The 19,236-nt window shown below is 59.4% G+C and overlaps 4 protein-coding genes and 4 non-coding genes across 14 annotated transcripts; 6 read left to right on the forward strand and 2 right to left on the reverse strand.

Annotated features, from left to right (window-relative positions):
• Nucleotides 1-13: 13 nt before the first annotated feature.
• Nucleotides 14-6,380, reverse strand: MED22 (mediator complex subunit 22). Of its 3 annotated transcripts, none has more exons than XM_040632144.1 (4): nt 6,250-6,380; nt 5,561-5,714; nt 3,992-4,072; nt 14-2,999 (listed from the first exon to the last, which is right to left on the reverse strand). In XM_040632144.1, exons 2-4 carry the CDS (start codon nt 5,681-5,683, stop codon nt 2,781-2,783), a joined length of 423 nt encoding a protein of 140 aa, XP_040488078.1. In that variant the 5' UTR covers nt 5,684-5,714; nt 6,250-6,380; the 3' UTR covers nt 14-2,780. The 3 variants fall into 3 exon arrangements, with proteins under 3 accessions (XP_040488078.1, XP_040488079.1, XP_040488080.1); XM_040632145.1 differs by having other exon boundaries at nt 6,205-6,335; XM_040632146.1 differs by lacking the exon at nt 3,992-4,072.
• Nucleotides 6,381-6,390: 10 nt separating this feature from the next.
• Nucleotides 6,391-9,799, forward strand: RPL7A (ribosomal protein L7a). Its single transcript, XM_040632141.1, has 8 exons — nt 6,391-6,528; nt 7,095-7,215; nt 7,762-7,911; nt 8,219-8,359; nt 8,560-8,639; nt 8,948-9,078; nt 9,375-9,444; nt 9,632-9,799. The coding sequence occupies exons 1-8, from the start codon at nt 6,526-6,528 to the stop codon at nt 9,734-9,736; spliced, it is 801 nt and encodes a 266-aa protein (XP_040488075.1). The 5' UTR covers nt 6,391-6,525; the 3' UTR covers nt 9,737-9,799.
• LOC121103198 lies at nt 7,607-7,681 on the forward strand. Its single transcript, XR_005835351.1, has one exon. It is a non-coding gene; the product is annotated as a small nucleolar RNA SNORD24 (small nucleolar RNA).
• On the forward strand, nt 8,406-8,479 carry LOC121103195. Its single transcript, XR_005835348.1, has one exon. It is a non-coding gene; the product is annotated as a small nucleolar RNA SNORD36 (small nucleolar RNA).
• Nucleotides 8,805-8,877, forward strand: LOC121103196. Its single transcript, XR_005835349.1, has one exon. It is a non-coding gene; the product is annotated as a small nucleolar RNA SNORD36 (small nucleolar RNA).
• Nucleotides 9,214-9,280, forward strand: LOC121103197. Its single transcript, XR_005835350.1, has one exon. It is a non-coding gene; the product is annotated as a small nucleolar RNA SNORD36 (small nucleolar RNA).
• Nucleotides 9,800-10,047: 248 nt separating the features above from the next.
• LOC103679936 (surfeit locus protein 1) lies at nt 10,048-13,726 on the reverse strand. Of its 4 annotated transcripts, none has more exons than XM_040632137.1 (9): nt 13,649-13,726; nt 13,510-13,561; nt 12,674-12,807; nt 12,513-12,595; nt 11,810-12,001; nt 10,952-11,024; nt 10,703-10,865; nt 10,300-10,381; nt 10,048-10,226 (listed from the first exon to the last, which is right to left on the reverse strand). In XM_040632137.1, the coding sequence occupies exons 1-9, from the start codon at nt 13,697-13,699 to the stop codon at nt 10,157-10,159; spliced, it is 900 nt and encodes a 299-aa protein (XP_040488071.1). In that variant the 5' UTR covers nt 13,700-13,726; the 3' UTR covers nt 10,048-10,156. The 4 variants fall into 4 exon arrangements, with proteins under 4 accessions (XP_040488071.1, XP_040488072.1, XP_040488074.1 ...); XM_040632138.1 differs by having other exon boundaries at nt 10,048-10,209; nt 13,649-13,724; XM_040632140.1 differs by lacking the exons at nt 13,510-13,561; nt 13,649-13,726 and adding an exon at nt 13,198-13,448.
• A 4-nt stretch (nt 13,727-13,730) lies between these two features.
• Nucleotides 13,731-17,958, forward strand: SURF2 (surfeit 2). 2 transcript variants are annotated; one of them, XM_040632142.1, is made up of 6 exons: nt 13,731-13,891; nt 13,979-14,133; nt 14,811-14,914; nt 16,808-16,996; nt 17,216-17,382; nt 17,857-17,958. In XM_040632142.1, exons 1-6 carry the CDS (start codon nt 13,814-13,816, stop codon nt 17,938-17,940), a joined length of 777 nt encoding a protein of 258 aa, XP_040488076.1. In that variant the 5' UTR covers nt 13,731-13,813; the 3' UTR covers nt 17,941-17,958. The 2 variants fall into 2 exon arrangements, with proteins under 2 accessions (XP_040488076.1, XP_040488077.1); XM_040632143.1 differs by having other exon boundaries at nt 17,860-17,958.
• The last annotated feature ends 1,278 nt before the right edge of the window (nt 17,959-19,236 follow it).

Here is a 19,236-nt window from a genome sequence, read left to right on the forward strand (position 1 = left end):
CCAACACGGGGGTGGGGGGGGGGCAGCTGTCCCTGGGCTAAAGTTCCCAAGGAGACCACTGCAGCTCCCCAAGGGGAAGCAAGGCTGAAAGGACCAAAACCCGGTGGGGACACCAGACTTCCTAAGGACCTAGGGGCACAGGGAGAAGAGCCCTGGGAGGCTCAGGTGTGCTCCGAGGGGCCGGGGCCGCTGGCATGGGAGTGGGCAGGGACTGCAGCCTGCAGGGGGCCAGTGCTGGGCTCCGGGGATGCCAGCACAGGGGCCGAGAGGCCATCAGCAGAGTCTGTGTCGAGGTCCAGCCTCCAGTACGCTTCGCACAGAGGCAGGTCATTAGCTTCGCAAAGACTTGAGCTTTTCCACCACCAGAAACCCAGGGAGAGACAGGAGCAGGCAGAGACGGACGGAAGCCAGGGTGGGGCGCAGGGGGCAGGGGAAGCAAGATAGAAGCAGAGTTAAGAAAACACAGACCACACCCCAAACCTGCCTTTCCCCTCTTCTCTGTGCTGGCCCCTCTCCAGGCAGCCCTGGCTATGGGGGAATGTGGGGCTGCCCTTGCTTCGGGGTCCAGTACAGCATCCTACAGGGGTGGGGCCCTTCCAGGACCAGCCACCAGCAGGCTGTGTGACCTTGGCAGGTCCCTCCCACTGACCAACCAAGTGTGTTTCCCAACTGATCGGCCACACGGCTGAGCCAGCCCGTGCCGCTGCCTCCCATCCTGGCTCCAGCCGCCCTGGAAACCAGCGTCCAGGGCTCGCTATGGTCTCTCCACAGTCACTACACTTTGCGAGGACCCCAACAGCAGAGACCCTGTCTTGTTTTTGGGTTCTCTGCCCGGACTCTGCCTGAATGGGGGACAGAACCAGGGGCTCTGGAGTTACGTGCTGCACCACTGTACCGACTGTGTAGCCAATAGGCCCAGAGGCCCCCTGAACTCAGTCTCCCTGCCTCTAGCACAGGGTCGGCAGCCTTGGCCTGCCTGGACACGGGAAGACCTTGGTGAGGAGCATGGCTCACTAGGGCTGTCGAGGGGTGACTAGAGCCCGGAGGTCCCACACCTGTCTGACCCCAGCCTCCCTCCCTCCCTTGCTCCTGCCTTCAGCGGTTTGGGCACAGAGCAGCATCCCAAGGAGAGCAGAGGGCGAGAGATGGAGAAAGAGTGAGTCATGAGCAGAGAGCGGGCGAGCGTGGACACAGGCATGCAGGGCATGGCAACCTGTGTTGGGGGCTTTCGGGGAGGGGCACACAGCCTGGCAAGCCGTGACTCAACTGAGCCTTGGCCTTACACATGTAAGCCTCCCAAGGCACTAGGGACAGCGAAGAACCTCCCTGGTGAACCGGAGACTGACGGGGCAGGACGTGGGAAGCCTGGTACTCGGGCCCCTGGGTCCCCTGCAGTCTTGTCAAAATGACTTTGGGCAGGTCCCTCACCCCCACCCCCCCACCCAGTCTTCCAACGTTGAGAGGCAGGAATAAGTTGTTGTCCTTTGACCACTCAGTCCACAAGCCCAGCCCTTGGGGGCAGCAGGAAACAAACACAGGGACATGAAGGAATTCTGCAAAATCCGCGGGGCCATGAACGACGTCCCTTGCATGGTCTGAGACACAGACCCCACCTCCCACTCCAGGGACCCACTCTGGACCGTTCTATGAAGGCCTGGTGTGTATGAGGTACTCGCTGCATGTCTGCTGAGCCGATGGGTATCAGGGACCAGAGGTGGCCCCAGAACCCCTTGGAAAAGTCTAGAACCACTCCAGCTGGACAGTGGCACTGTCCCTTCCCATAGAAGCCAAGATGGCCAGGGACAGAGAGGGCTGGCATTGAGTATGAGGCAGGGAAACCAAGGCCCAGACCACAGACCATGCTGGCTGTGGGCATCTGTGGCCCCAGCATGGCCTCCATGGGGCAGAAAGAAGCAGCTGAAAAAGCCACCACAGGAAGGACATCTTTGTCTGGGAAGGACATGGGGGCACCAACTCCCTCTGAACTGAGACTTGACTTTCTGAGCTAACGGGGACAGAGGCGCAAGGCCTCCAAGTCTCCAGCCTCAGTTTCCCCCATGTAAATTACACCAGGACTCTAATTTCTCAGGACGCCTCATGCTCAGACGACTCAGGTTTCAGGATTCCAAGTGGTGCACACGGGCTGGGGTGACGGGTCCTGCCCACTGCTATATCCCTGGGGCCCCGCATGGGCCTAGCATGTAGGCAGCGTCTGGTCTGGGAACCAGGCTGAGCTGAACAGGAACTCAGTGGTCCGAGTGCCTCAGGCCCAGCTTTCAAGGCCATCCTCTGCTCGGGTTTCTTCCTCCTTCCCACCCTCCCACCACCGTGGACCCCGACGCACACGCTGACGGTTCGGTGATGCCCCCATAGGACCGCATCCCTAGGCGAGCACTGGCGTTCTGCACACTCTGGTCATGAGCCTGGGCTGTCCAGAGAAGCTGGCCCAGGCCTGGCTGGAACGCTGAAATACGGACTAAAAAGCTAAGAGAAGCACGCAGCCAGACCGAGGCAATGGGCGGCCCCAGCAGGAATGCCGGCTCTGCCCTCCCCTCTGGGGCTTGGCCCACCCAACCCCTGAAGTTCTGTGATTTTCATCCTGCTGCCCAGGGTCTGGCAGTCGGCGTAAATTGTCCATCAATCGCTCTGACTGTGAGCTCTGCTCTGAAACCCGGGCACACATCTGTGCTGCCAAGACCAGGAAGGGTTTGTAAAAACGGGGCCTTCAGGGCTGCAGGCCGGGCCCGGGCCCCCAGGCGTGCTCTGCGCAGGGTCCAGCCCTATCGGTACCTGGACGAGTAATACTCCTCCTCCAGCTCGTACAGGTCGATGGAGATCTCGTCGCGCAGGGCGATGAGCTTCCTGTCACACTCCTCCTGAAGGGCTCGCAGCTGCTGGTTGCGCTGGTCGATGGCCTCGTTCACCGACGGGAAGTCATTGAGGATGAGGAACTGCTTGAGGTCAGACACCAGTTTCATCAGGGACTCACCGGCTCGGACCTGCAGCCATCAGAACCAGGGCAGGTGTGGGGAGGAAGCCACAGCGGCCCTCGGGCGCCTGACACTGCGTGAGCAGTGGCCTCCATTCCCTCATCTGTCAAGTGGGACTACAGCACTGACCTTGGCGGTGTCGTTGTGGAAGTGAGAGAACTGAAAGGGAGCCACGGGAGGACAGGGTCCGTGGCTCCTACCCTGACTGCAGGGCGTGCTTACAAAGCAGGCGCCACCAGCTGTCCAGTCCCCCCTCACTCTGGCTGCTGCTGCAGGGGTGCCAATCCTCGTGACACAGGTTATACTTCTCAAAGCCTCAAGCCCCACACATCAGACTACCGTTGTGTGTGATGCCTGCTTGCGCCTCCTTGGGGGCCGCAAGCAGGCCAGTTGGGCAGGACTCCTCCGGGGCTCTTCCTATGCGTGGGCACCCGTGGGCACACACCTACGGAAACACTTGGCCAATGTGCTTTTTCTGTGACATCAGAAGGGACTAAACTGCACATCTTGTTTTGTTCGGCAATTTCCTTTTGCTCTCGTAAGGAATCTCTAGGAGCTTTCTCATCAGCAAGGAAGAGCTGACCCCTTTCCTTTTTTTTTTTCCTTTATAAAGATCTCATTTATTTATTTGTCAGAAAGAGGGAGAGAGAAAGCACAAGCAGGGGGAGCGGCAGGCAGAGGGAGAAGCAGGCTCACTGATGAGCAGGGAGCCCCATGCGGGACTTGATCCCAGGACTCTGGGATCATGACCCGAGCCAAAGGCAGATGCTTAACTGACTGAGCCACCCAGGCGTCCTGGTCAAGGCCTATCCAACCACTGCACAGCACTCTCTGTGATGGATGTGGCCAACTGTCTGGCACCCCTCACACAGCTGCCAGACAGCCCTCCTCTTGAGGGGAGTCTCCTGAGAAGTGGTTTGCCCGCCCAACCCCCCACCCCCTCAAAGGTGGGACCACAAGACTCCTACAGCCCGGGCCCCGCCCTCCACCTAGTGACTCACAATGTTGGCAGCTCGAACGTGCATCTCGTAATTGTCCTGCTCGCCCTGAGTGGCCCTCGACACTTGCGTCTCATCCTCGATCTGGAGGACAGACAAAAAAAGCCGAGAATTGGCAGGTGCCCAGCCCACGGGTAACTGGCCCCCTGCAGGACACCCACCCTGTTGCCCCCTGCCTGTGTCCACTTCGCCTTCTCCGCCAGGCACTGCTGACCAGACCTTGGCCGGCATTCAGCCTCACGCGCTCCTGTCCTGTTCTAAGGAGCTCAGGGGCACTTTCATCGGGAAAGTGGATGCCTGTGGACCCTGACTGCTATGCCACCTGCAGGGAGGGCTAGGTCTCTGGGGTGTGGAGCCCTGTCCGGTACAAAATGGGGTAATGAGCTCAGACACTCAGTAAACTGAGCTGCTGAATGCATAAAAGCACAATGTGTTTCTTTTAAGCAACTGTTTACTGACCACTGCCAGGCTGCGGAGCACCATGTAAAGGGCTTAACCTCCGTTATCTTGTGGAATTCTCACTGAAGCCTGGACTGCCATCCTGGGTTTACAGGTGGGCAAAGCTGAGGCAGGGACAGTTCAGAGACTGCACCCAAGGTGTCTCTGAGAGTGAACGGAGGAGCCAGGAGTGCTGCCTGTCCTGTCCAAACTGCAGGCTACTCACGGATCCCGCCCAGCCATGTGGACAGGGCTTCCACAGGGGGCCTTGCCAGGGCATCCTAAAGTGAGGAGCTGGATTCCTGGGTTCAAATCCTGGCTCTGCCAGCTATTAGCAGAATGACCTTGGCAAATTACTGAGTTTTCCGAGCCTTAGTTCCCACCTCTGAAAACGAAGAGGACAACAGTACCTGCCCCACAGAGCTCTTGGGAAGGTTAAATGCGATAGGCCGTGATAGCTCTCACCACACGGAGTGGTACACAGTGAATGCACGCAGAATACAGGCTAGCTTTCTTCATCATGGCTCTAACAAGCCTTCCGAGGTCTACAGCAGTCTCAAGATGCACCCCCACTTGCGGCAGTGCAGCCCAGAAAGCTTGCCCAACCCAATCCAGACAGCCCCTTCTAACCACCTGGAGGGGCCTTCCTCAGCTTTTCTCCCTGACTGCACGCGGGCGCCCCTCAGGCCCCACGGTAACCACTTCGCACAGCGAAGTCACCCAGTCAACAGAAGGGCCTTAGGCTGCAGGGGAAACGGAGGCATGGAGAAGTCCGGTCCCCATCCAGACCCACGCCGCTCGTTAAGTGGCGCTGGACGCAGAAGCCTGGCCATCTCACCAGGGCCCGCAACCCGATGGCTTATTTATCGGCTGACCTGTTTGTTACTCCCGAACCCCTGCTGCCCTCCCCCTCCCATCCGCAATATCTTCCCTCTGCGGACAAAGGCCTGGCCTGTGCGTTCACAGCTGGATCCTCACCACCTGGCACGGAGCACCAGGCTCCATAAAAGCAGACCCCACCCCTGCGACACCTGACCGCAGCAGGCCGGCCCCTCAGCTCCCCACTGGCCACAACCTAGACCCCTCCCCTTCCCTTGGTCTCGGAGGGGCAGGAGCCTGCCCTCCCGCCCCCACCTTGGCGGTCTTGATGATCTCGGTGAAGTTGTCCATGATGGACTTGACGTCGTCCTTGAGCCGCTTGTTGTAAGACTGCAGCAGCGTCTCCTTGCTTTGCGGCAGGGCTCTCTGCTGGGCCATGGCCGGGCCACAGGCAGCGCGGCGGCGGCACCTGGGAGACAGAGTCCGGAGTGAGCGGAACCAACCCCAGCCGCCCAACCTCCGTGACCCCAGCTCAGCAGAACCGCGATCTCGGGAGAGCCCCCTCCCGTCAAACAGACTCGTGCAACGGTCGGCACACAAGCGCACCGCGGGCTCTCGGTTCCGACCCGGCAGCGCCCGGCCCGCGCGCGTTGGCGGGAGGCCTGCGGGCCCCCAACCCCCGCCCCTCCGCCCCTCCGCCCCTCCGCCAAAGCCTCCCTTCGATTCTACCCTCGCCGCACAACCCCGGCTCCAGGCCGCGCCCCCAGAAGGCCGCCGCGCCCACGGCCTGTACTTTCTCGTCGGGGGGGGCGCTCGGCCGGGACCACCCTCCCTCCCCAAGCCGGGCGCCTCACGCCTGCGCGCTCCGTGCAGACTGGCCCAGGGCCTGCGCGCCGCCGAACGACCAAACTCGCGGCCTGGGAGCCACTTTGTAGTGGGGGGGGGGGGGGGAATCACACCTGAGAAAAGACGGCGACCCCGCCCCGACGCCCCAACGCCCCCACCTGGTCCGCAGAGCCCGGGTCGGCCAAGCTGGGTGCCGGGGTGGGGCCGGGTGCAGACGATCGCACGCCCCTCCCCGGAAGTCCTGGCTCCCCGCCGCCGGCTTCGACTCGCCGCGGCGGCCGCGCTAAGGCACCGCCCCCGACCGGAGGCGGGCGAGAGCAGTCCTGTCCCTTTAAATTCGAAATCTCGCTCAGGCGCCAGATCTCGCGATCTCCGAGGGCGCCTACATATTACCCACAATCCCCTTTTCTTTCTCTCTCCTTCAGCAGCCCAAGATGGTGAGTGATCCTGTGGCTTGTTGTGTCGGCGCTGAGTCCGGCTTCTATCCGCTGCCATCCTCTTCAGGGCGTGGCCGTGCGGGGGTCTCTCCACCGCCTGGCGTTAGGGGACCCCAGCGGGGCCTGGCTGAGAGGTGTCTGGCCGGGTGTGATACTGGAGGCTGCGTCCGGGAGTGCGGGGAGGAGGGCCCGGGCGAGGAGCGCAGCGCCGCAATGCGGGGCTCGGAGCGCTGGGGCCGAGGGTCTGTCGCGCCCTGGGGGCTGCCCCGGGGGGCCTTGAGCGAGGGGTTCAGCGCGCTGAACGCCGGGCTCATAAGGGGCGCGCAGTTTCGGGACGGGGCCGGCTGCGGCTCGGCCCGTGCGCGGCGTCGCGGACGAACCTGGCCACCTGGCTGCCCGGGCTCGTGTAGGGGGTGCGGAGGGTATTTGGTCCTTGAGCACCAGGATCGCTGGCACGCACGCGGGCGGCCGCCGGGCTCGCTGCTGGGGCACCCGGACGTCGGCAGCCAGCGCGGCCTCGCACCGGGACGGGAGGACCTGGTCTAACCGGGTTCCTTCTCGTCCAGCCGAAAGGGAAGAAGGCGAAGGGGAAGAAGGTGGCCCCGGCTCCTGCTGTCGTGAAGAAGCAGGAGGCCAAGAAGGTGGTCAATCCCCTGTTCGAGAAAAGGCCCAAGAATTTCGGCATCGGTGAGTAAGATGGGGGGGGGGCGAGAAGGGGTCTTGATGTGACTCCCAGAGAAGAGCGGTAGCTTACCGAGCAAGCAGAGGGTCGTGTCCTGTGCCTACAGGCAGTTTCTAGTGGGTTTGGAGTGGGAGCTGCCCGAACGGGAGTCCCATTTTCCACACTGTAATTACTCCCTGGGCTGAGATGTGGATGATGATGGTGCGCGGGGTGTGGCCTCATCGCAGCCACCTGAGCGCCACTCTGCTTCGGCTGAGACAGGGCGACTCAGCCTGGCCCTGGAGAGTCACGGTCTCAGAGCAGAGGCCCTTGGGCCACTGTGCTGGTGGACAGCTTGACTGCTCTCCGGTTGAGGAGGGATGTATTGGGGTCTCCCTGCGATCCCAGGTGTTTGTGTGCAGATGATGTAAAAGAATATTTGCTATCTGAGAGATAGTGATGACGCTTGAAACCACCAAGATCGCTGATGCACCTACACCCTCTGAATGGCACCAGACGCGAACTCCGCGGGGGTTTGAGCCTCACTTACGGTGTTGCCCTTAACTTCTCAGGACAGGACATCCAGCCCAAAAGGGATCTCACCCGCTTTGTCAAATGGCCCCGCTACATCCGGCTGCAGCGGCAAAGGGCTATTCTCTACAAACGTCTAAAAGTACCTCCCGCAATTAACCAGTTCACCCAGGCCTTGGACCGCCAGACAGGTGAGGTTCCGTGGCACAAAACCAGCGTCAAGAAGGGGTTTCTTGGACCGGGACGACGTTACGCTCTTTACTGTGACAGTACTACATCGAAGGTTTAAGGGGTGGTGGGTATTTTTGGGTAAATTGGATTATTAAAATTGAGGACATCTTGTTTAGTTTCCAGAACGTAAGGTGGCCTGGCCGAAGAGGTCATGTCACATACGGGGTGGGAGATTTCTAGGACTGCTTTCAGGACAGTGAGCTAGCATTACGTCAAGTGGCACAGACCGGAGCTTAAAACACAAGCCCAAACTGATAATTCTTGCAGCTACTCAACTGCTTAAGCTGGCCCACAAGTACCGACCAGAGACAAAGCAGGAGAAGAAGCAGAGATTGTTGGCCCGGGCTGAGAAGAAAGCTGCAGGCAAAGGGGATGTCCCGACTAAGAGGCCGCCTGTCCTTCGCGCGGGTGAGTGGGCTCCTCCTCACAGAGGGTGAGTGGTGGGGCAGGCTGTTGGCAATGATGCATGAATTTCTTCACCTGGAATCACTGTGAAGAGTAAAATCGAGCTTTTTAACCCTGAGTCACAGCTGGGCCCAGAGGAGAGCTGCTTTTGTGAGCGGAGCGGGCCCTGTGGACTGCTCATACAAACTGGTTGTGTGTCCTAGGGGTTAACACTGTCACCACCTTGGTGGAGAACAAGAAGGCTCAGCTGGTAGTGATCGCACATGATGTGGATCCCATTGAGGTACGGCTTGCTTGTTTTTAAGCATTGGTTGTCGGACTTAGATTGGGTCTGTGACGTCCATGCTGGGGCGGGGAAAGCTGGTGGTTGAGTCTGGGGTGTTAGGCCAAAGTGGGGAGATAGCTTTTTATCGACAGTACTGACAGGTGATCCAACGGCTGGCTGTCATTGCGGTGATGTGGATTTCTCACTGAATTAAACTCTGAAGTGCGAGTACATGAGCTTTTTAACTCTGAGCAATGGCTATTGAGTTAGCTTTTACATTCTTGCTTTTGGTCAAAGTACACCCTAGAGCTAATGTTGTCTTCCAGCTGGTGGTTTTCCTGCCTGCCCTGTGTCGTAAGATGGGGGTTCCCTACTGCATTATCAAGGGGAAGGCCAGGCTGGGGCGTCTGGTCCACAGGAAGACCTGCACCACTGTCGCCTTCACACAGGTCAACTCGTAAGTATGCAAGGTGGCCCCCACCTCGCACCAGTCAGTAGGGCTCAGCCACCCTCCCCCAGTTGATTTAATGTCTCGGAATTTTACCCCAAAGACCAAACGTCATACCTTAAAGGAATATGTTCATCTGAATCTTTGCCGATGATGGTTATGAATTTCTTCACCTGAATAAGTCATGTGGTCATACTGTGTCTGAGGCAAAGGGCTTGTGATTGGGGTTGACGATGAAGTCATCCCTGCTTTCTGGAGAGGTAACTGAGAAGCTAATGATCCACATATCCTCCCTGCTTTTTTAGGGAAGACAAAGGAGCTCTGGCAAAGCTGGTGGAAGCCATCAGGACCAATTACAATGACAGATACGATGAGGTAAGCAGCAGCTTGACACAAAACACTCTCGGGTGCGTCGAGCCTCTCATCAGGACTGGCTGACCCGGCTCCTCCTGGGCAGTCCTCCTTGACGAAGGACTTGGAGGAGCCAAGTAGGAGACAGTCTGAGCAGGCATAGTTTGAGAGCCTTGAAGGAGGCCACGCTGACCTCTCTCTGTTGTTGCAGATCCGCCGCCACTGGGGAGGCAACGTCCTGGGGCCGAAGTCTGTGGCTCGCATCGCCAAGTTGGAAAAGGCAAAGGCTAAAGAACTGGCCACCAAACTGGGCTAAGTGGACGCTATTGAATTTTCTGTACATAAAAGTAATAAAAAGTTGTCTTTCAGCCAGTGTCAATTGGCATTTGGGGTTGAATATAATCTTGTTGCTGTCAATTTGGGATGGCGCAGGTGTTTTCAAACCCGGGGTCTATACTGGGCGCAGGGCAGGAAGTGTGTGAGACCTGCCGTGTGTGAGGTGCAGGTTGACCGGTCTGAACGAGCAGCCTCAACCACTCAGTCGTACATCTTGAACGTGCTAAGCTTGGATGTTTATGGTCAAGACCATCAATTAACTAGCACAGGCAGAAAGGCAGGCAAACAACAACAGGTGTAGAGATTTATTTATACCAGCTGTACCGGATCCCATATAAAAACAAGGCTCAGAAATCCGTGACTCCCTGATTACAGCAGCCCTTTAGCTCATCAGCTAATCTCACACGCCCGGAGTCCGACGTAGGAATTTCTTAAACCACAGATAGGACGTAGCTGCACAGAGTCCATACCTTGGGTCAAAGAGATGAACAGTCAGGGTTTCAAAGGAGAACGAGGCGGGAGCAGCTGGAGACTGGGACTTACCAGGTGATGATGTACTGCATGTGCTCATTCCTCAGAGTGACTCGCGTTTGGCCTCCAATGGGTCCTCCAGGGACTGTGCTCTCTGCAGAGACAGTGGGCTCAGTGTCCACAATCACTGTGTCTCCCTACAGCACTTCGGCCACCTGTTTCCTTGGGGCCTTCCAGAGCTCTTGAAGAGCTGTAATTTTTGCATGGCCAAAATTCAGTGAGGTGTTTTGTTTTGACCTGTAACCAGCCATGCGTTGCCTCCTTTCCTTAGTACCTGGCAGACATCCACACTCCTCCCACACACACTAAAATGTAAGCAGTAAGAAGGAACGAAAACATCCAGGCTTAGAGGAAGGTAGAACCAGGTATTTACAAAAGCTACGTGCTCTTCTGGGGTGGGCTGGTCACAACGTACGGAAGTCCGCATCAATGAAGATGGGGTCTGCGCCCGTGAGCCTGGCCATGGCCTCCAGGTCCCGGTAATGCCAGTGGTTCCTTTCTGGATTGTTCTCCGGGACAAAGGGCTTTCTAGTTTCTGTCAGCCTCACCATTCCAACTAGGTCTACTTCTCCCAGAATCTAGAAAGAAAAATGAAATTGCTCTTCAGAGCCTGTGGTTTCTAGAGAACCCTGCTCACAAGGGAGGGAGGGTTCACGCCCCTTACCTGGCCTTTCTGCCGTGTATCAGGATTTACCTTCTTCCTGGGGACAAACCCTCTATTTACCAGGATGGTGATTCTGGAGTAACAGAAGTATGCTCTTTCAGGTGGGGAAGGGTTTTGGAATAAAGAGTATCACTGGTCGTCCCTGTGAGAATAAGGATGATGCCTGGGAAGAGTTTAAAACGGGGAGGCAGATGCAGGTGTGCCACAGGGACGGTCTTTTCTCCTGCCTGGGTCCTGATCGGCAGAACCACCAACTCTGAGGACAGATCTCCAGGGTTCCTGGGTAACAGCCCCTCACCCAGGGCAATGTCCACACTGTGGCCGCCTCCCACAGCCCGAGTTCAGACACCCATTTCCCTTTGAGCTGCAGCAGCTGCCTTGTGCACCTGCCTCCAGTATCCCCTTGGGGCTGCGGGAGACCCTCCCAGACCTAGAGCTGGGAAGTTGCTCTCGTTGATCTTGCAGTGCCCCCTTGCCAGACAGGTCATTTCCTCTCCCTGGACTGGCTTCCCATTTCCCAACTCCAGGGGTGGCCCAAGTAGTCCCCTGGGAATCCTTCCCTGGCTCCACCCCTTCCAGGCAGAGCTGGGGGTTCCTTCCCTTTCTCTCGAATTCCTCTTGCTAGCCCTTCCTCATGCTGCACCACAACCATTTAACGTGTTGGCCATGAGACAATTTCTCCAGTGGTTGATTTCATTCACCTCTCCAGAAAGCTACACACACGAATGATTTAGTAAGAAGTGAAATGAATTGGCTTAACAATGTCAGAAGTAAAAATTCCAGACTCTCAAGGAATTGAACCTTTCTGGGTATCTTGGATTTCCCCAAGGTTGGCACATCCCTGCATATTCTACTCACCCCAGGTCAGTGCAGTGGAAAGGGGTGATGACGTAGGCACCAGTCTCAGGCGAGGAAGAGAGACGGCCAGCCTCCCGGGCCTCCCGGGCAGGGTCCACCATGGTCCGAGGCATCATGTACAGCTCCTTGGAGTGGTCAAAGTGCCCCCTGACCTTCACTGGCCTGTACTCCAGATTCTTCAGTTCCATTGGGCTACATGGAGTGGGGAGAAGTGAGGCGGAGGCCAAGTAAGGTTTGGCAGGAAGCTCAAACCCTTCGGGGCTGCACATCACAAATACGGCACACACGTTTGCTCCCCTGAACGGAAAGATTCGTTGAGCCTATCTGTCCCTCCAAGACACTGCCTCAAAATGAGGGGTAGAGGCAGAAGAATGGTTTAGGGCACTTTTTCAAGATAATGCTCTCATGTCAAGACACGGCATGAGAGCGCACTCTGCCCTCACCCCCCAGGTAACAATTACTGCTACAAGGGGCCCATCAGCACTGTGGAGGATCCCTCAGGAACAATGCATCTGAAAAAAGTTAAACTCTAGATCAAAGTATTTTTTCAAGTATGTCAGGCAGCTTCCCAAGGGTGGTCAGGAAGCCAGCAGGACAACTCATTTTGAGGGCTCCCGTCTGAGGGTCAGAACTACAAGCAGAAGCCAGGCCCCGCTGCTGACCCCAAGTGAGACCAGTCCCAGGCAGGGAGCCACACACTCACTCTGCTGGCAGGGGGATGGGCTCGGCTGCAACTCTAGACTCCAGCTCGGCGATCAGCTTCAGCTTCCACTTTCGACGTTGGACCTATGGAAACAGCACGAACCCGAGCGGATGGCAACAAGGTCAAAAGCTGAGCCACCAGAGCTAGAGGCCAGTCTTTACCTGCCATGTCCCCAGGCTAAAGGCAGTCACAGGAATAAGAAGCAGGAACCACTGGAGGAAGGAGTCGTCTTGCGCTTTTGCGGCAGGTGCCTCAGCTGCAGAACTGCCACACCTGCTTGGCTCCCAGGCCAACCCTAGGAAGTTTACGACACGGGCATGGGGTCAGAAGCCCTCGACAGATGGAAGTGGAGCAGCCGGAGAATGAACAGACCACAGCCTGTGGCCAGCAGCCAACTAGGGGCACCTGTGTCCAGGCCAGCTTCTAAACCGGGATCTGCACGTGGCACACTCCGTGGATGTTTACTGACTGAATACACACGATCTAGGGCTTAGTCCTGGCTCTGCCACCAACCGTCACCCTGGGTAACCACCTCATGCCTTTCACACAAGACTCTGCGATATATTCCCCTGCACTAAGATGCACCCAGGCAGAGCTAGAACCGGGATCAACTCGCGACAGGCTCGAAGAGCTCTTCCCACAGCTTGTTCTTACTGCTTATAAATTTAAAGACGGAACAACGTACACAAAAATATATTTTAGCTGTCGGAGTGTGAGCCTCATCAAATCAGAGCATTACGGGCCTTGTGGACGGCAAAAGAGCAGGCCTGGAGCGGGCTCACAAAGCACCCTTCCTTCTCGCACAGCGTTCCACTCCGCTGTACGTGCATCCGCCACCTGCCAGCCGTGGGTCCCAGACACCTGGCTTTCAATCTTGGGCCGGCCCCTCCTCAGGCCGGTCAGGCGCTGGGAAGTGAGCAGTTCTGTGCAAAGCGGGGTGGCGGGAGCGGGAGCCGCTCTTCCCGGGCGCCCAGGGCACACGCGAGGGAGTCCTCACCTGCGCGCAGGGGGACCGCAAGGACGCTCCTCCTGACCGCGCGGGGAGGGGCCTGTGGAGACCAGGGCAACGGCTGAGCTTGCCCAAGCCGGGGCGCGGGCCCCCCAGCCCACCCGACACGTCCCCGCGCCGCGCTCACCACCCCCGGCCCCGCCGCCCGCAGCCCCAGCCACCGCACGACCGCCGCCATCGCCCGCCAGCACTTCCGGGCTTGGAGGCATCTGCTTCCGGGGCACCGCCGAGCCCCGCCCTGGCCCACGCGGCGCGAGCGGCGCCGCCTTTCAGCTCCGCGAGCGGCCAGACCATGGACGAGCTAGCGGCCGACGTGTGCGCTTTTCTGCGCGAGCACCCGAGTCTGCGGCTGGAGCCCGGCGCCCACAAGGTCCGCGGGGCCGGCGGGGGAGGCGCGCGCTCCGCGCGGTGGCCCCCGGGGCCCCCCTGACCCTCTCGCCCGCCCTCCGGCCCGCAGGTGAAATGCGTCCTCACCGGCCACGAGCTGCCCTGCCGTCTGCCCGAACTCCAGCTCTACACCCGCGGCAAGAAGTACCGGCGGCTGGTCCGCGCCACCCCGGCCTTCGACTACGCGGAGTTCGAGCCGCACATCGTGCCCAGCACCAAGAACCCGTACGTGCGCGGGGGCCACTGTAGGCAGGGTCCCGAGTGGGGACGGGTCCGGGTCCCGAGTCGGGCCGCTCCCGGGGGGTGCATTCCGAGCCCCGACCCCTCCCCGCTGGGTGCGCGCTCCTCGAGGCCCCGGCGCCCACCTTCGTGTGGGATAGGCGACTTGACATGCGGGTGGGAGGCCAGGCCCCTCCCCGGTGCCTGTTTGGTGTTTGTAAGGCCGAGGTTTGTCACCCGGGCCTGTCTGCTTCGGAGAGGAGCTGGAGGGCTTGCGCTCTGTCACCTAAGGTTCTGAACGGGGTCAGTGTCACATATTTAAGAACTTTGGTGTAGTTGAACGTGTGTGGCCGACAGTGGTTGAAGGAAAGAGGGCGAGGGTGGGTGCCCCCGTTCATCCAGCGCCTTGCCAGGCCTAGTCTTCCACATGCGTTCGCTGGCGTGGGAGCTGAGTGCTGAGGCTGGCCAGGCCTGTGTCCCAGACGTAGGTGGAGAGCTCACAGCCCGTCTGGATCAGTGCTTCTCCACCCCAGCTGCAGAGTGGAATTGCTTCTGGAGCCCGGGCCACCTCGTAGACCTCTGCTGTCAGACTCAGGATGATTCCAAGATGCAGCCGTGGTGGAAAGCCGCTGATGTCGATCCTCGTGAATGTCCCTGCCGACGGAGGTGTCCCTGTCCCCTAGGCACCAGCTGTTCTGCAGACTCACCCTGCGGCACATCAACAAGTCCCCAGAGCACGTGCTGAGGCACACGCAGGGCCGGCGGTACCAGAGAGCTCTGCGTGAATGTAAGTAGCCACGGGCGGACATGGTCCGCCTCACTTCACAGGTGTTCAAGTGCATGTCTGCCCTTCTCCAGGATGAGTGCCCCTCGAAGGCAGAAGTGGCGTCTCAGTCACCCTTTGGCAGCTGGTGGTGCAGTGGGCTCCGAGGCCACTACAGACTAGCGAGTGCTGTGAAGGACATGTGCCAAGGGCCGCTAGGAGGCCCCGGGGAGGCTGAGTTTCTGGGCTGAGACTTTAGGGACATGTGGAGTAGAGGCAAGGATTCAGACAAGATCAGAGCCAGAAAAAATGTGGCTGCAGGAACTCCTAAAGGACGGCCACCATGCAAGGTGGGGTCAGCAAGGTAGGCGGGGACAGGAACACAGAGGACTTGGAGGTCAGGACCATATGAAGTGGGGACACATCGAAAGGACTGAAGCATGGCCTGGCATGATCACTTTGTGTGCCACGGTCATTGTGGCTCTGAGGTGGGGGGTTGGGGAGGAGTGGAAGAGGGGACGCTCCATGGCTGTGCAGTCAGGTGAAGGTGACCATGGCTGGGGTGAGCAGGTGTTGGCAGGGAAGATGTGCGCAGGGTAGAATCGGTAGGTGAGGCAGCGAGGGAGAGGAAGAAATCAACTGTGACCCCCGAACTCCTAGCTCAAGACGTAGGGTGGTTTAGGAGAGCAGCATCTGGGTGACAGGCTTCGTGGAAAAATGAAACGTTCCTTTCGGCGTGTGTCAGGGAGGGTGGCTACTGACAACAGGGCCAGCACTCAGATGATGGACATCACTGATAGGACATCCACGGAGCCACAGAAGAAGGGCCAGGGCCAGTCCTGAGCACGGAAGGAGCCCCAGGAGGGAGGGAAGCAGCCAGGTGGAGTGGTGTGGGGAGCAGAGGTTTTGAGAGTGGTAGACTCTTCTCAAATGTTCCTGAAGGGAAGGTAGGGGAGGACCAGATGGGGCAGAGTCAGGGGGGGTTGGGGTTGGAAACAGGCAGGATGAGGACAAGAACTCGGAAGGCTTTGTTGCCCCAAGAAGAAACAAGGCCTGGTCTTCACCTAAGGGCAATAGCGAAGGACACCGTGTGGAGGGTTGAGAAGCGGGGATCCTGCGCAGGCACAGAGCCTGAGGGCTGCTTGGTGTGGGCGGCAAAGGGAGCACTGGGTTACTCCATGAGCAAAAGAGTCATCCTGACGCTGGAGTGTGTGGCTCAGAGGACCAGTGGCCAGAAGGAGCCAGAGCCTGGCAGCCAGGGAGCCTGGCTGGGGATGCAGAGAGGAGACACCGGGTGCAGGGGCCAGTGACCAGGAGGCCATGTGGGACCACGGAGTGGGTGGCAGACATGAGGCAGATGATAGGACCTTGGAGGTGGGCAGAAGCAGGCAGGGACATCAGAGACCAGGGCCCAGTCGCCTTCTCCCTGAGGGGGCCGCACTGGACAGGAGAGCCACGCCCACACAGGGCGTGTTTCAGGAGCCAGGCCTGTGGGTGCCACCTTGCTCCTCGTCGGGGCTGAGTCTGTATCCGCTGCGCTGGCTGCCAGGCCTCCCCGAATCCCGTACACGGGAGTGTGGCTCCCGCGTGGAGGCCCCATTCTGATGCCTCTGCTCTGGGCCAAGGGCCTAACTCCCACTGAGCCCCCCCCATCGAGTGTGGGGGCCCAGCCAGCCAGCACACCTGAGGCTTCCTGGAGCCGGGCTAGGGCTGGGGGTTCAGTGCTCGAGGCGCAGCACACCCCTGCATCTTCTCACTCCACGGCCGCACCCCTGTTGGCCTCCTTCCTCCCTGGGTAGGAACAGAGCCAATTTTTACCCAGCAGAGTAGGGTACGGGGCCCTGGTGGAGCTTGGCTCTGCACTGGGGGGCTGCGGGGCAGACCCAGAGCCAGGCAGCGTGCTGGCCTGTCTCCCAGATGAAAAGTGTCAGAAGCAGGGTGTGGAGTACGTGCCTGCCTGCCTCCTGCACAAGAGGAGGAGGAGAGAAGACCAGATGGACGGCGCCGGGCCGCCTCGCCTGAGAGAGGCCTTCTGGGAACCTGCGTCTAGCGACGATGGCACAGCTGCGAGTGACAGTGACGACAGCATGACAGACCTGTACCCACGTAAGCGGGACTGCCCCCCCCACCCCCGTTCCCGCAGGTTTGGATCCTGGCTGCCGGGTCCGTGTTGAGTTCGCAGCGAGTGGGCTGCAGCCTCTCTCCCTCCCTCCCTCCCTCCCACGGCATGTCGTCAGGTCCTGGGCCCTGGCTGGCCGCTCCCTGCTCAGCCCTGCACAGACCGGGACTCTGACCTGAAACAGCCCATGCCCCCATTCCTTCCAGCCGCGTTGTTCTCCAGGAAGGGCCTGGGAGGGACTGAGCCTGGGGACAGCACCGATGACTTTCTGACAGAAGAGGAGGTCGAGAAGCCAGGGCGCACGGCAGAGAAGGGCCCCGGGGACGGAGAGGAGCTGGAAGCGGCCTGGGCGCCAGTGCACAAGCGTGGGAAGGTGAGTGGCACCCCGGGCCGCTCGCGTGGCGGCAGCTTCCTCTGCTGGTAGTATTCCGTTTCCTTGAAAAAATATTAAAAGAACCTTGTTTTTGCGAACGAAATGCCAAGCTAGCCGTTCATAAGTAAATGGGAGCCGAGGCCGCTCTGCCCTGAGGAGGGCTGCTTCCCGGTCCGAGGCTCCACGGACAGGCTCCAGAGGGCTGCCGAGCGCAGCAGGGAGCTCGAGGGGGACTCGCGTCCAGACACGGCCCTTCGCCATGAGCCAGTGACGAAGGTTCCGTCGTCCGTGGTAGCTGAGCAGGGCCGGGCTCCAGGACGTCCAGGTCTCTTGTGAGGCTGCGGACGCGGGGGTGCTGGGCCGCCGGCAGCTGAGGGGAAGCCGCTGTGGGGAGCCAACCTGTCTCCCGTCACAGGGCCCCTTCCTCTCAGACTGGGAAGGCTCACGAACTGGAACCCTTTGTTTGTGTTCCAGAAGCAGTTGAACTCATCGAAGAAGAAGTTCAAAAGCCGTCATCGTAAAGCTAAGAGCTTCAGCTCTTTTAAACAGTCCTGTTAATAAACGGCTGCAGGGAGAGCACCTGTTGAAAGCCTTTCGAGAATCCTTCGGACACTTGACCCCGTGCTCCTCGTCAAGCCACCTGCAGTGTGTCCTCCCAGCTGCTGGGCTGTCCCAGGGCCTGCTCTCTCCACCCGCGTTTGCTGCCCCCGAAAGTGGGGCTGGGGTTCGGTCCCACAGGCGTCAGGGGCACGCTCCCCATCCCCAAGAAGCAGCAGGGACCCCGAGGGAAGCGTTCTGTCTGGATGTGGCTTCTCAGTGCTCCTCAGCGAAGCCTAGAGTCCGTCGGGCTCACTCGGCATCCAGGGAGAGGCCTGGCCAGGCCCCACCCCGGCTGGACAGCACCAGAGGACCACACTGCATACAACAAACGCCATTGTTTATTTTGATGTTTCCAAAAATCAAAACGTTTTCAAACACAACTAAGATATAAAATACAGCATAAAATGAGATTTATACCTATTTCCCACATAAAGCAAAAAAAAATTTTCAGAAATTGTTTTGCCGAAGCCAATTGGTGGATGGTATTCTTCTTTCCTCCCTGCAAAGGCATCCACCCCATCCCGGGCACCGGCCTGCTCGGGGCGGGGGGAGGCCGGCACCACCTCCCGCGGGGAGGGTGACCTCTGACCACACCCCTCGGCCTCCTGGGGCCAGCCTGTTTCTACAAACCAACAAAGGTCTTGCAAGCACAGGGCAGAGAAGAAAGGACCCATACCCTGTCAAAAACAGTGTCACAGGAACAGACTTGGCTGAGTGTCATTGAGAGGACTGTCATGCTGTGCTGATGGGGAAGGGGTGGACCAAGAGATGGCCCCACCAAGGCGGAAACGTGGAGTCAGAAACCCCCCTTTGCGTGGTGAGCAGCTGAGTGCTGGGAAGTAGAAAAGCCCTCTGTCTGTGAGCCATTGCTTCATGGTCAAAAGGCCAGAGGGGTACGTGCGTGGGCGTGGGCGAGGGTTTAGGAACGTGGGGGTGAGCCTCCGCAGGGGCTGGGGCACAGGCACGAGGTGGGGCCTTGCAAAGGTGGGCCATTACTGCCCTCGGGTCTGGTGGGTCCAGGCTGCAGGGCCAGGTAAGGTTCTAGGAGCCCTGGGAGGCAAAAGTGGGGCAGGTTCCCCCTCCCCTGGCGCTGATCTGGCTGGTAGATGTGGGTCCTGGCTGGAGACCGGCCCCCAGCATCCCTGCGGGCGACCCTCAGGCCTGCACATCTAACTGATGAGCCAGGAGACGAGCCCCAGGCAGCCCTCGTCAAGCTGGGTCAGCCTGTTCCCGAGGGGGTCCGGGGGGGGGGGG

The sequence above is a fragment of the Ursus maritimus genome, unplaced genomic scaffold (genome assembly GCF_017311325.1).
Source record: "Ursus maritimus isolate PB19 unplaced genomic scaffold, ASM1731132v1 scaffold_17, whole genome shotgun sequence".
Classification (NCBI taxonomy): Eukaryota; Metazoa; Chordata; class Mammalia; order Carnivora; family Ursidae; genus Ursus; species Ursus maritimus.

Coding starts and splice junctions, on each gene's coding strand:
- MED22 (XM_040632144.1), bottom strand. CDS start 5,683: ATGGCCCAGCAGAGAGCCCTGCCGCAAAGCAAGGAGACGCTGCTGCAG. Junction 4,073..5,560: donor AGATCATCAAGACCGCCAAG/GTGGGGGCGGGA, acceptor TCTGTCCTCCAG/ATCGAGGATGAGACGCAAGT. Junction 3,000..3,991: donor ACGTTCGAGCTGCCAACATT/GTGAGTCACTAG, acceptor TGATGGCTGCAG/GTCCGAGCCGGTGAGTCCCT.
- RPL7A (XM_040632141.1), top strand. Junction 7,216..7,761: donor GCCCAAGAATTTCGGCATCG/GTGAGTAAGATG, acceptor TTAACTTCTCAG/GACAGGACATCCAGCCCAAA. Junction 9,079..9,374: donor GCCTTCACACAGGTCAACTC/GTAAGTATGCAA, acceptor CTGCTTTTTTAG/GGAAGACAAAGGAGCTCTGG.
- LOC103679936 (XM_040632137.1), bottom strand. CDS start 13,699: ATGGCGGCGGTCGTGCGGTGGCTGGGGCTGCGGGCGGCGGGGCCGGGG. Junction 13,562..13,648: donor GGGCGGCGGGGCCGGGGGTG/GTGAGCGCGGCG, acceptor TGGTCTCCACAG/GCCCCTCCCCGCGCGGTCAG. Junction 10,866..10,951: donor ATACACGGCAGAAAGGCCAG/GTAAGGGGCGTG, acceptor TTTTCTTTCTAG/ATTCTGGGAGAAGTAGACCT.
- SURF2 (XM_040632142.1), top strand. CDS start 13,814: ATGGACGAGCTAGCGGCCGACGTGTGCGCTTTTCTGCGCGAGCACCCG. Junction 14,134..14,810: donor GTGCCCAGCACCAAGAACCC/GTACGTGCGCGG, acceptor CCTGTCCCCTAG/GCACCAGCTGTTCTGCAGAC. Junction 14,915..16,807: donor CCAGAGAGCTCTGCGTGAAT/GTAAGTAGCCAC, acceptor CCTGTCTCCCAG/ATGAAAAGTGTCAGAAGCAG.